At 37.2% G+C, this 15,188-nt stretch overlaps 1 protein-coding gene across 1 annotated transcript in view; it reads left to right on the forward strand.

Annotated features, from left to right (window-relative positions):
* LOC132109928 (A disintegrin and metalloproteinase with thrombospondin motifs 7-like) overlaps window positions 1-15,188 on the forward strand; it is a 72,956-nt gene that overhangs the window by 38,887 nt on the left and 18,881 nt on the right. The window contains 3 exon segments of the mRNA XM_059516396.1: window positions 5,265-5,385; window positions 5,505-5,749; window positions 7,108-7,255. Of these exon segments, the coding sequence (XP_059372379.1) occupies window positions 5,265-5,385; window positions 5,505-5,749; window positions 7,108-7,255 (514 nt within the window).

The raw sequence follows: 15,188 nt of genomic DNA on the forward strand, positions 1-15,188 counted from the left end.
TGAAACACCTCTGAATCTGACCGTGTTATACACACAGCATAGAAGAGAACATAAAACTGATTAAAGAAAATCAGCTAATCAGCTGTGCTTAGGTCAGCGTACAAAGAAGGAAAAAAAATTATTCTGCTCATTTGAGTGACAGTATTAAGACCCTTCCTCTCACATTGGCCTACAGGCAAAGGTAGAAGAAAATATTTTCAGCTGAATTAACACCATTCTCACATACACAATCTATGTGTGACAACTCTCTCTGTGTGTGTGTGTGTACGTACTGTCAACATGAAGTCTTTGGCGGAAAGCTGAATGTGATTGCTGATAGGCTGTCCCAATCAGTGGCGCCCTTCACAATCCAATCACGTTTGAGAGGGAAACATGGTTTCTGAGATTTTTTTTCTTTTTTCCTTTTTTTCCATCCACACGGAGACACGTTTCTGTGAATAAGCAAATTTTTTTTTATCGGATAGTCGTTTCGTCCACACGGATCTGCTGTTTTGCATTTTTGTCTGGACGGCGAATCCGTAAATTTTCTGAAACTATGATGTCATCAGCCCACGTCTCGCCCCTAATCAGACACCGCTGTTTTAAGTGTATCTCTGTGGCAGAATTACAGCGCCACATGCTGGTCTGGCATGTATACTACATTGTCTTGTGACTTCATGTCGACGCAGATGAGATTGGATTGAGTTAAACTCCGTCTTTAAAGAACGAAGAAGTAACGGGTACTTACGGTTATGGATAGAAATGTAGCGGAGTAAAGAGTGCAATATTTGCCTCTCAAATGTACTTGAGTAAAGTCATGAGTACTCCCCAAAAATGATACTCGAGTAAAGTGCAGATCCCCCAAAAATGTACTTAAGTACTGTACTCCGTTACTGTCCGGCTCTGGGTTCTGTTCTATCTTGTTGCGTCGTACCGTGTCGCTCTTATCCGGTGTAGACACGATGTAAGTTAATGTCACTTTCTGATGCTGCGTTTTAATTTTCATGCCACTTTATTTGAAATTAGCAATTAACATTTTTCTCTCACAGGCCGCCTATTGAGGAACCCTGCCCTATGGCATCAGTGAACTCCAGATGACGGTTCATTGTTTAGCAATTTACGTATTTAACCATCCAAGTGCATACACATAGTAATAAGTAGTGAGACACACACACCATGAACACACACCCAGATTAGTGGGCAGGCATTTTTGCTGAGGCACCCAGGAACATTTGGAGGTTCAGTGCCTTGCTGGTGTATTTATTATTATTATTATTATTATTATTTATTTACCCACTGCCAACGCCATTTTGACTTGAATGACTGTGGTGAGGGTAGAAGAGGGTACTGAAGGTATTGAATTGTGGATAATGAGGGTGGAAGAGGGCACAATTCATTCACTAGCCCCACTTACATTTCCTGCCAGTACTGAGACTTGAACCATCAACCTTCAGGTTGCAAGTCTGACACTCTATCCATTAGGCCACAACTGCCATGTGCCCTAGAGTACATGTATCAAGCGCTCTTGTATGCAATGATCTTTATCCTTAGGTTATGCCTCAGCTTCTGGTCTGCCTCAACCACCTGCAGGGTGTTCTGATAATGCTGCTCTGATCTGGCTGCATCAAGATCTGCAACGCTCTCCATGGTCATTCACAACAAAATGGTGATGGGCAGACTGGATACCTAAGATGTGGTATTCAAGAAAATTGAAGAATCCGGAGAGCTCAAGGACAGAAAAGGGACTGGAAGGCCAAGAAACTTAAAAAATCTAATGATAAATTTCTTTGAGTTTCTAATGAGTTTCTTCTTTAAGAGACTGATAGAAAGCCATCAAGGACCTTGCTCAGCATCTGGCAGCTTCATTGGGATGCCAGATTGACCCTTCTACAGTCTGAAGAAGCTTGATCAGGAATGGTCTTTGTGGAAGGGTAGCATCAAAGAAACCACTTTTTCAGAAGAGGGGTGAAAAGGCTAAGATATTTTAAAGCTCACAAATATTGGAATGAAGATGATTTGAAAAGTATTATGGAATGACAAAACCAAGTTTGACATGTCAAATCGTCAAAAGTATGTGAGAAGGAGAGTTTGAGAGAGATGGAAGAATGAGAGCTTGCGACCATCTATATTTGCTGTTTAGGGACTGTTTAGCTGTTCAAATCAGACAGTAGAGGATCCCTTCATTCAGGATTTTGATGCTAGAGAGCGTGTGGCCAGCTGGTTAAGCCAAGGCCAAAGATCAAGAAGGCCAAACTACAGGAGTTGGCCATCCGAGGGCCATGTGTCCACAATGGAGGATAGTCCATAAGATGTTCATGAGATGTTCAGTTTGAAGCCCTTAAAACACTTAATTTAGATTTTCTTTTTATTTCATTTACCTTGAGATGTTTTACATTTAAATTTCAGCTCAGTGAAGCACATTAAGCGCCAACACTTTTTCAGTAAGTTACTTTTCTTATAGAATTGTGCTTCAAATAAAGAACTTTGTTGACCAGATTGTTAGTTAATCATTTAGGCTACAAGTTGATATTGCCTATATGGACAGCGAAAAGAAAAAAAAAAAAGGTCACTTGTAAAACTGCAGTGTTAAATGCGATGCAGTCGAAAATTTGGGTGCACCTAACATTTGTGCGGGTGCACAACCAGTGCAAAAAGTTAGTCTATAGCCCTGGTCAAGGAACCCGAAATGCTCTCTTTCAGTCGGTCACTTCCGACATCACGTTGGGATGCTGACCCTTCCAGTACCCTACATAAATCTCCCGATCTCTTTCTATTAGCAAAAGGTGGGACAGGGCTTTATGCAGAGAAGGACAATCACTGCTATTTCTGCACATCCCACTCAGTGACACTTGGATAACACTGGGAAAGCATGCCCTTTCCAGTGGAAAAGAAATGCTGCGGAAGCCATATCCTCCTTCTAAGTGAGTTTTACATATATATGCAATAAGGCCCTATGGGGTTATTCCATATAAGTCTCTGGGGTAGCTTAAAGAGGCTACACCTTTACAGAGATGGCTGAGCGGGCTCTGCCAAGGGAAAGACAAGAGCTTAGTAGATATACTGTGGAAGAATACACATATGGGATCCCCTCAGGGTCTGTACATATGGGCACCAAGCCTATCACCGGTTTTCAAGAATATAGCCGAAGGTGGTGGAGGAACTCAACAGGGTTTGCCCAATAGGGAACTCTCTGGAGCAAAAAAATAGCACACTATGATGTAGCAATCCGACAACAAGCAGAGGCCTCTTGTTGCTTCTACTCATTTGAGGTGAGAACACAGGAGGATACCAGCTCAACTCAAAGGCTATAGAATCTAGTGAATGTGTCACTCAGCCCACAGCTCTACAAAAATGTGTCAGCAAGGTGCCACGAGCCAATGCCCAGGAGGTATCCACTACCTCCTGGGGTAGGTCACATAAACCCTCAACTTCCCATCCAGGGGCCACACGTGGAGTTTCCAGAGGTTTGGGTGCGGGTGGCATAGGGTGCCCCATCTCTGAGAAAGCAGATCCACCAGGTAGGGGCTGTTGCCCGGAGCATGTGTTCTGAGAACCAGGTCCAATAGAGCACAACTAGCAAGAACTGTTCCTCGTCCTCCCTGTCTTTGCACAGTGACCCACTGAGGGGAATGCAAGGCATAGCAAGGCAAGTTTATTTATATAGTACATTTCATACACAATGGTAATTCAAAGTGCTTTACATAAATGAAAGTAAAATAATAATGATAATAAAAATAAAAAAACGTGTTCGCACAGACCCTGGGGCCAGCTGACTGTGACTGGCTCCACAACGCTGCTTGGTTGGAGATTGCTGCTGCATGGGAGTGAGGGCAGAGCAGGCACTGTGGCCAGCGATCGGTGGATGCAGCAGCTTTCTGCTGGGGCAGGATGTCTAATGGCCTCCATCTGCTTCTGTGCAGCCAAAACTGGCTCTTGTAGCAACACTGTCAGCTTCTTGGTCAGAGCAGAGAATTGAACCACTCGGCTCTGAAGTGAAAAGCTGAATATGCATTGCACCTGCTGCTTGTTTATACCTGCGCTGCAGGGCGTGGCAGTCAGATGTAAATATCACATGCCAGTGAGCAATGGCTCCTTTAGTTACACACTATGTAGATTGGTCTCTCTGGTGAGATTTCCAATCTGTTGGTCTCGACATGATGTCGGAAGTGACCAATGAAAGGGAATTGTTTTGTTTAGGTTTTGTTCAAATTTTCAGTTTGTGTCTTATTAGAAACAGAAAAATTTAAATGTATGGTCATTAAAACTTTGCTAAAAAGCTGGTGGTGGTCTAAGACTTTTTCACAGTATTAGACTGTATATACAGTATATATAAAATGAAAATATGCTGAAAATTTACTTACACTTTCAATCTATATCTTGGCCATCCAAGATATAGATTAATTTGATTCTTTATCTGAATAGATTTGGAGAAATTTAAAATTACGTCACTTTGTCACCAAAAGATCCTCTGCAGTGAATCAGTGAGTGGGTGCAGTCAGAATGAGAGTCCATACAGTTGATTAATATCACAATAATCCACACAACTTTAGTCCAATTGTGTAGTGAAAAGCTGTGTGTTCGATATAAACTAGTAGTGCTTGCTGCTAAAATGCGAGTCCTCTGGCTTGCTTAGTTGGGGTCACGTCATTTACAGCGATATCGTTGACTTGATTGCAAATGAATGCACAGACACTATTTAAACTGAACAGAGATGACATCACTGAATTCAAAGATGAATTGCCTTTAACTGTAATTTTTCATTATTGACACACTGTTTTCCTAATGAATGTTGTTCAGTTGCTTTGACGCAATGTATTTTGTTTAAAGCGCTATATAAATAAAGGTGACTTGACTCTATCCATAAATGTAGCTTTTTTTCTCCTGTGGAAAAAGTCACCTCATCTTAATCAGGAGAGAAAAATGCACATATCAATCACTGTTTACATGTGAAAACAGTTCTAAAACAAACTCCTCTACATCTTGGATGGCCTGAGGGTGAGTAGGTCAAGCTAATTTTCGGGTGAAATAGTCCTATCATTTAGCACCTTTCTCCAAATCGGAATTTCTCCAAAATGCTGCTATAAAAAAACATTGCATCCAAGGACTACTTCACCTTTTTTTCCCTTCATCATTCTGCTTCATTTGATCTTTGATTGATTATGGACTCCCTCTTGTGCCATAATCAGTGGTTCTTTATGCACATGTGCAGCAATAGTATGTGTATATATTTAAATAGAATGAAAGTTATGAGATATATTACATTATGATCTGTCTCTTCATGTCAGTACTTAGGCTGTGATTATGAGATTGACTCAGATGCCATTGAGGATCAATGTGGAGTGTGCCATGGAAATGGATCTACATGTGAGACAGTGAGGAAGACCTTTGAGAACAGTGAAGGGCTCGGTTTGTAAAATGAGACTCAGTTTATAGTTTACTGAAAGCAGCATAAATCTAACATTACACATTTGTTTTCTTTCTAGTTTATTTGTTTGAATAAACCAAGGTATATTTTTGTCTCCCAGGCTATGTAGACATAGGTCTAATTCCGGAAGGAGCACGGGACATCCGTATTGAGGAAGTCGCAGAGACTGGGAACTACTTGGCATTACGTAGTAATGACCCTGAAAAATATTTCCTGAATGGTGGCTGGACGATCCAGTGGAATGGCGAGTATAAAGCAGCAGGAACAGTATTCACTTACGAAAGGACCGGGCAGCTGGAAAACCTATCTTCCCCCGGACCAACCATGGAGCCAGTATGGATTCAGGTACTCAGTTCCATGCTAAAGTCTCAGATACTTCATATTAGCAGAATCTAGCATGTGATGCATGTGGCCTGTCTCTTTTCGGAGCCACCTGCTAATGTGCTCTGCTAAGCTACTATAGGTCACAGTTGAGTGAATTGAATTAGGTTTAGAGTTTAAATAGTGACTTAAAATGATAAACATTATAATTTAACGTCTCACATGGAAAGATATACAAACAACTTATTTTAAGAAAAAATTGACAGCTTCAAACACTATAATGGATAAAAGGCCTATTCTTTATGAATACTTAAATCTGCAAATTTATCTGAACAAAGCCTTCTGTGGTTTTGCAAAGACATCTAAAAAGAAATATACCCTTAAATGTATAGAATTCAGCTTTTTTTCTATTTTGTTATCTCCTCCTAAATATTTGAACTGAGAAAACTTTTATCTGACGGGGAAAGTGAAATCAAAGGCTAAACCCGAAGGATTTGCATGAAGTTCTACTTAGCAGCAAGTAACTTTATGATCTTTTTTTTAGTAACAAAAGATAAATGTATGATGTTTTTTCTCCATTCCTTGTTTAAAAAGCAAAATATGTTTGAAGATTTATTGGATTTAATGATTTAATTTATTGCATTAAAGGCTTATTCAGACAAATGGCATATTCTCTTATCACTCTCCATATTCTTTAATACCATGTGGAAGAAAGCACATTTTTGGTTTTACTGTTCTGCTGTGCAAACATTAAAAAAAAAAAAAAAAAAAAAAAAAGTCATATATATATGACTGTTCATATGTTAGGGAAATATCTTGTACTACTTCGTAGCACCAATCAGATTTCACATTCAAATCTTTTTACAATAGTTGCTGTTCTCAACTCCAAAATATGTAACAATTTACATTATTGGCTGGCAACTGCCTCACAATATAATATATTCATACGGTCACAATTAGGTAAGCTGCAATGTATCACAATATTGTAATTGAAACGTTTTCTTAGAATGTTTCTATATCTGATATTCTATACTGTATATTTCAAATGTACTGTACTCAATGAATAACTTCATGATTTTTTTATAATATTATGACGTATTACCAATACCTTTTGACAGGGAAAGTAATGTACAAGGGTGAAATTATACGAGAAAATTAACCCCAGAGAACGACTTTTTTTTTTTTCTTTAAATTTTTTAAATCTGCTTATTTGTAGAAACGGCATCTTAATTAACTGGACCTGTATCAATACAGTGTCACAGAATCCTGATATCATTTGGTTTGGGCATTGCCCTAGATTCTAAGTCTGATATTTGTATGTTTTTATGTTGTTTAAGTGTTCTTGTCAAAATTTCTCTTTAATCTGCGCTCAATGTTCTCAGCTGCTTTTTCAAGAGACCAATCCAGGAGTAAAGTATGAGTACACCATAAGCAGAGACACTCTTGTTGACTCCAACAATGGCACTGCTGTCTCTTATTTCCAATGGATTTATGGGGCTTGGACTGAGTGTAGTACCACATGTGGAACTGGTAAGGAGTCATCTTATTGCATGCTTCTGCTTTCAACCTATGCCCATACTCAAGTAGAGCCAATCCTGACTGATTTGCCAATTTACTTTAAGTTACTGTAGGGATTGCTTTTTTATATAGTTTTGTATTATACAAATATAGAAATGGTGACAAGTGCAGGAAATAGTTGACCTGTTTGTTCAGTCTAGCTCTATAGCTAGCTTGAACAGACTATAAATTAGCTCTCTGGCAGACATTGCTTTCACACAAAAAAATATTTTAAAAAATGCAAACAGACTTTTCCGAATGAAACAGGACTTGAACTTTAACAGACATTGGACCAACTGATGCTACATGAACTTTAAAGCAGGACTTCTATAATGGTGGAATAACTGGACTATCTAATAAGAAATGCAGTCACGTATTCTATTGCTCTGTGAAATTTTGTGTGCAGAATCTGCATTTAAGGGAACTTGGTGTGAGAGCAAAAAAGTTTTCTCATATTCAGTTTGGTCATGCAAATTCCCTGGGTTTGTAAGTTGCTTCTGTGTGAGTGGGCTTTCGTGCATTGCTACATTATTGACAATAGACAAAAGACCTTTCCTAATCAAGATTTCATGAATACTGTGTATGTAAACCATCTTCAAGGCCCTGATATGCTTCAACCTAAACAAAGAATGAACTTGTGTGATGTAATTTTAAAATCAGGCCAAAACTAATTTTAATGGAGTTCAGTCCCAATATACTTTAAGCGAAAAACAAAGTGGTGTGACATTATTTGAACAAAATCAAGCTAAAACAAAGTTTGTTTCAGAATTCAAAACAGCTTGCCAAAGAGAGCTTTTCAGAAAAGTTTGTTCAGCCTGAAAACACCTTTTTTGACTATTACATAACAGATGTGCTCTCTGGGACTCTGCACTTTTTGACGTGGAAATCTCTGGTTTGTTTTCGACTGTTGATTTAGTCGAAGTCAGACATCTGTGAGTAAAAACAAAATTACTGGAGAGCTGCTTCATAGGGATTGAAGTGTCTCAGGAGCATAGGTTGGTGTAGGGATGTTCGCTAACAGTATACTGCTGTGCAGGAATTTCAAACTTCCTTTTACCCTAAATGAAGAATAAAAAGCAACTTCACTGTGAATACTCTATATCCATGGCTTAATGATTTGAAGCACTGTTTTTTGTAAACTACTTTAGTATGGAAACGACACACATTTGAAAGCAGGGGTTTTGTCAGAACTTTAGTTTGTTTCTTGCATAGTTTCAGTTTCTGTGGAATTAATTTGTTGCAGAAAATGATTATAACATTGTCACTATGGGTACCGAAACCCAGTATTAAAGGGATAGTTCACCCAAAAATGTAAATTTGCTGTTAATTTACTCACCTTCAGGGCATCAAAGATGTAAATGACTTTTTTTCCTCAGTAGAACAGTAAAGATTTTTGGGTTACGTTTATGTTTTATATTTTTGAGAATAAAAAAAAACATATCGATTTAACAAATATTAATACTTGTGGCTCCTGAAGATATAGGTCTTATGAAGCAAAAAAATCGGGCTGTACAAAAAACTGAATATTAATTACAATATTATTACGTGTAATCCATAGCCTCAGGCAAACGGTCAGAAGTGTTGTCTGGATCCCAAAAGAATCATTCTTTTGAAACAGTTGTTTCTGGTGAACTACATGTAGTTTGCGTCTCTAGCAGCACAGATCTACAAATTACTCATCAAAACTCATTTTCGGACATGCCTGACAGTCACTCTGACTCAAAATGAGCCAAAATACAGATGCTGGTTTTCAACCCATTCAGTGCTCCAGCTCCTCCAACAGTAACTGAACTGAGGAAACCGTTCTAAATTGAACCAAGGTCTGTAATATGTGTATGCATGGACCGAGCAATTGAATGAAATTAAAGTTGTTATGGTTTCTTCATGTTTATGTAAAAATGTGAGCTTTATTTGCTTTAGAAATGTAAAACATCCACATTTCTCATAAGTTTTGGATGCTTTAATAATATAACATGTATGCATTACATCATTGCTATTAACATGAATAAGTGAATTGAACCTTTTCAGTGAAATTAACTGTCGAAAAGAACCAATTTGCAGAAAAAAATAATATTTCCCTGTTGCCTGAGGCTATGGATTACAGATAATAAAGTTGTAAATAATAATCAGTATCTTGCACAGACCAATCTTTTCGCTTCATAAGGCCTCAGTATATCATCATGAACCATGCGTATTAATCTTGTGTACAGTGATTAAACTTTTAGCCTCATCAAGGTCAACGATTTCAGTTAAAAATCTTATTTTCTGTTCTACTGAAGAAGAGGAAAAGCACCTACTTCTTGGATAGACTGAGGGTGAGTAAATTGACAGCAAATGTAAATTTTTGTGTTTACTCCCTTTAAATGGGCCCTGGGACAAAATGTTGAAACACTGTAGTATTGGTAAGCTTGAACGTTATCAGTTTTGATTTCCATTCAAACAAAATACCCGTACTATTTATTATTGTTACATAAAAGTAGTCAAATTGGTTATGGGGATTTGTTTCTCTTTTTTTTTCATGTAATTTATTTTTTATTTTCTTGTCTTGGTTCCTACCCTGTCATGTGATTCTGCCACGTGGTCCTTGATTCTTGTTCGCATTGGTTTCTTTGTTGTATGTGTCGAATTTTCTTTTGTGGGTTGAGGTCACGTGACCTCTATTGTTTGATACCGTATAAATATCCCTCGTGTTCCTGTTGTCTCTTGTCTGGTATTGTTAATTGTACCTGCTGTTCGTGAGTGTTTCAAGTTTTATGTTTAGGACTATGCCAAGTTATGTCAAAGAATGCACGTCACACCTCTGTTTATCAATTTGCACTAGCTACCAATAGCTCCTCACATAAAATTCAAGGCATTGATGTTTGCCTACAAAACTACCACTGGCTCTGCACCCCTTTACCTAAATTCATTACTTCAGACTTATGTGCCCTCTAGAAGCTTGCGTTCTGCAGTTGAACGTCGCTTGATTGTGCCATCCCAAAGAAGCACAGTCACTTTTACGGTCTTTTAAATTAAATGTTCCCTCCTGGTGGAATGACCTCCCCAACTCAATCCGAGCAGCATTTTCCATCTTTATCTGACCCTCTAACTCTAGCAATCTCTATTCTAATTCTATTCTTTAAAAAAACAACTAGCCTTCTAATCTTTTTGTATTGTCTGTTTTCTTTTCATTAATTATACAATTAACAAAAGCAAAAAGACCTCTAAGACTAGCTTGCACTATTCTTTTTCTATTCCATCGGTTTTCTTTTTATTTATTATATTATTTAAAAACCCTTGCTATGTGTACTGCGTTTAAGCTAACTGAGACTTGTTATAGCACTTATATATCATTGCTCATTTGTTGATATTGATTGCTTCCATTGTCCTCATTTGGAAGTCGCTTTGGATAAAAGCATCTGCTAAATGTAAATGTAAGTTACTGTTTGGTTTGGTTGTTGGACCTACAATTGCGACATTTTGAACTGCTGCATTGAGAATTGCTATAGTAACTAACATCATTGGGAGAAATACGTTTTTTTTTCACCTTTTCTAAGTGAAGCAGGTTGGAGGTGACAATAAGATGCCTAATAGCAAATCTATTAATAATGTCAGTGATAAATCCCACATCCTAACACTGAATAAAATAGTCATACTCGCAAAGGTAATGCTATGTGTGCAACGAGATTGTCACAGTTTGCTGGCTTATGAATAAGCAGGACTTCCATGCAGCCACTACAAAACTGTTCACAAGCTTCTAGAGATTTGATTGTGGTTGTGTGTTGAAATAATTATAGATAAGTAGTGGTGTCTGTTCAAGTAGTGCCTACAGGTACAACCTGCACCTGGGCCACGCATAGCCTAGCTACAGCCCTGAATGTGTTTGAAAGAAAAAAAGAGTTATTAAAAGCGCATTAGGTGGTGAACAAGTATGCGGCTTTCTGTGTCTGCTCCAGGACAGAGCGGAACAAGTACACCTGGTTTCAGCCTGCAGAACGAGACAGGGTTGCACCTGGGGTGGGACTGCACCTGTCACTCCGCCCCATGCCTTCTCTGCTTGGCTCAATGCTCTTGATAGGAAATGTGTTTTAGTCATTGTAGGAGGGAACATATGTTGTTCAAATCTATTTGAAACTGTTGACATGAAAATGATTTTCTAAAATAATGACCACAATGCAAATAAGTTAATGCATCTTTATTGTTTTACCCTTGAAAAGAAGTTGTAACGCAGTCGATTGCTACTTTCTTGTGTCAAAAACTAAAAATTCAATTGGAAAAGCTGTGCAGTTTCACAAAGCCTTCATTATAATGCACAGATGGAAAAAAAAAAACATTAGCCTGTATTTTAGCCTGTATGTCCCTATAGGATAATTCACGAACAGCCCCACAACATTTAAACATAAATGTTTCAGTTGATCGTCCTCAGCAGGAGGGTCAGGTCTTCAGATAAAAGAAAGAATTATGAAATAAATGGTGATATGAAGTAATCTCATTTCACAAACCATCGTATGAGAAAGGAAATGAAAAGATTTATCAGTGACTTTTTCATTTAAATAATATAGCCAGACACAATTAAAGTTATAGAAGATGTTATTGGTTTCTATAAAATCATAAAATCAGACTTTTCCCTCTGCTTCATTTCAGAAAAATTGCTGTTCCTTGTTATTTTAATTGAAATAAATTAATATCTTCTTCAATGGTAATGTGCATTTTGTAAGATAATCTTTTGAACTGTTTCTTTTTTGAACAACTGGTAAAAAAACACGAAACACTGAATGGTTCATTTGTGAATTCAATAGGCTAATGTTGTATTATCTGTGCATTATACTGACGGCTCCAAACACATTTCCTATTAGGTATGTCTGTGAAAGACGAGTGAGCCAATCAGAGTAGGAATGAGACTGAGTGACACCTGTAACCCCAACCCAACCCCCCCACACACCCACACACACCCCGTTATGTATGCTGCAGCAAGGTCCTTCTCAAGCAGAACACAAACAAAGAACACACACAGTAAACAGTCAAATACACACAAATATGTCAAAATGACCAGCTTGGCAAGTATTAACTTAAGCGTTTATGTCTTAAATGCACATAACAGTAGAGAGAAATCTGGCTAATGTGTGTCTGTATAGCGGATCTGTTCATTAATTCTTAAAGTGACAACAGCCTAATAAACTTGCAGCTGTCTGTCTCATTAATGTTATTCAAACAACAACAAAAAAGAAAAAGCGCACTCTGCTTTTGACTGAATAATTTTAATAGCTTTAATAAACATAAATTGTTATGCATAACAATTTTTGCATAAATTGTGTTCCCATGGCTCTTTGGCAATTTATGCAAAAATTGTGTTCTTGTGGCTGGATGGTAAAGCATTGCGTTAGCTGTGCAAAAGGTCATGGGTTCAACTCCCAGGGAAAACACGTGTATAAATCTGTCAGTTTATTCAGTGAAAACTGTTCAGTGTTATTTCACATAAAATTACGTACCAGGTGCTTTATATCCATTTGTTTTTTAGTTATAATAATTAATTGTTCAAAAGTTGTTTCTTTTTTCAGTGAAGAATACACTATAAATAGCACTTTAATTTTGGTTTTAAAAGAAAAGGCAAAGTGACTGAAAATGTGCTGTTATTATTTTTTTGACAGTGTTTTCACTCATAAAATTCACTGAAAAAAAGACCTTATATGTAAAGAACAAAATATGGCCTTTAAGCATTTTTTAGCAAAAAATGGGGACTTTATACTTGTTCTCTAATCAAGAATTCAGAGAATATATCTTGGTTTTTAAAGTGTGACTAATCTGAGCGAAGGATCACAGGTGGGTACAGTTTCTTTGGTCAGTGGGTGGGTTAATCTGCCAATCCTTTCCAGTTAGCGCTGCTGTTACAAATGTAATTGTCACTGTCTTCAATGTTTGAGTGTACTGTACTTCTAAAGTTTTTACAGTGTCCTTCATAGTCTGTGAAATTACTGCTAAGTGTAATTATTGAATCCAAGCTGTTCTTTTGTTTAATCTTAAAATTTATCCTCATATCCGACCCTTATCTGCTTATGAAAGGATGACTAAGAAGAACAACTACTTCTAATATTGCTGCATACTGTGTTTCTTGTATCTCAGTCAAAAACATTTAATCTGAGAAAATTAAACATTTTTGCGAACATCACAGGCTTAAGGATTTGCATGCAATTTGATTCTGCAGGAAGCAGCCCTATGATCTTTTTTGGTAATACAAAAGGTAAATGTCTCATTTAAATCCTTGTTTCATGCGTTCATAAGAATGGGATTTACTAGAACAGGCTGAAAATGTGTGATCATTCCTTTTGGCTGTGTGATAGAGTGGGTAGAAATTATTTGGAGAAAATGTAGTTATGTAGCTGAACCAATCACATACAACACATTTGTTTGTTAATCATTTCAGTACTTTGTCCTAATAGAAAAGGGGTGTTTAAACTGAGTCTGGATATTGGAATGAACATCACAACAAGTTGAATAAGGGCTCTGATGGGTCAGATAGTGCTTCTTAAAGCCATTGCAAATGCTTCTGTTATTTTAAAATATTTACTCAAGTGGCTCCTCTTGAAAATGTATTTCTAGATGATTTTTTTTTAAAGAGTGTATTAATTCTTGTTGATTACATTGTTTTTGGCCATCAACAGGTCTGTTAAGGATTGACAGATTTTCATTTTCATCCTATTCTTACTTATTTCCTCTATCATAGCACCAGTCTCAAAAGTGTTGAAGAGTATTAGCGAGTATGATTATTTTTAGATGCAATTTCCCGCTGCTCATCTTTAATTTGACTGAAGTGCTCAAACCAATGACATCATTTAATTGGTCTGGCACAGCAGGTAAATCAATTACTCTATATCATAGCAGCAGAATTAAAACCTGCTCTGCCTAAATTCAAATTAAAGTCTCCCACTACATCAAATATTTGATTTATTTTTATGAAATGAGCAATGTATTTATGTTCAAATACTAAAGAAAATCTTTTTTTTTATCATAAAATTTATCTAAATAGACAATAGGGCATAGCAGGTTTTGGGATTTTAATAACAATAGACTCTGGTGACAATAGGATCTAAAAAATAAATAAACATGCGACAGTGTTCTGCAAACTTTAGCTATGGGACTAGCCACCTAATGTCCGTGTATGTCTTTTGAGGTTCACACCAATCAGTGCAGACTGACACCTGGGCCCCAGGGCCCTTTATCCCATCTGTTTGAGAGTTTATCTGATAACATTCTTCAAACACCTGTGAAGTCTGTGAAGCCTCCGGACTGTGGGTCCCTTCATCTCTCTGTTGGAGACTCTGATTCTCAAGCTGTCAAATAAAGGTCAAAATCAGCCCAAGGACGTGACTTTAGCAGACGAGAGTACACAAGAAGGATTACCCTTCCTCCTCCTGGAATGAATTCAGTTCCTAAGGGACAGTAGCAAGATGTAATTGAGGTAGATTTGCTGCTATCTCCATTTTAGAAGTACAGGACTGCTGAGATTTTATTATGTTCGGCATAGTCGTCTCCTCACATTCATTTCCACAGTTCATTGAATAGGACAAACCACAAAAAGATCATTTGCTGGTGTTCTTAAGGAAAACTGCATTATTAAATACACTGCTACTCTCTAAATGGCAAGCAAATTAAAATCTGAAGATATATTACTTATCTTGAGGTAAATGAGAGTTTAGTGTTAGTAATATTTAACTTGCTCTTCCACATATCTTTGTGTCAAAATAGACTGAAATGCTGCTAACACTAAACTTTAGTGCCATAATTCTTTCTTTCATGGAAATTGAATGAATGGAAAAACTTTGGACTAAATTGTATGGAAATTTAAATGCAGTTCATTCATTTATTTATTTGACATTTATTGTGTATTATACATATTTATATATATATTTTTTATGTCTTTTGCTTATGA

This window comes from Carassius carassius, chromosome 2 (assembly GCF_963082965.1).
Source record: "Carassius carassius chromosome 2, fCarCar2.1, whole genome shotgun sequence".
Lineage (NCBI taxonomy): Eukaryota > Metazoa > Chordata > Actinopteri > Cypriniformes > Cyprinidae > Carassius > Carassius carassius.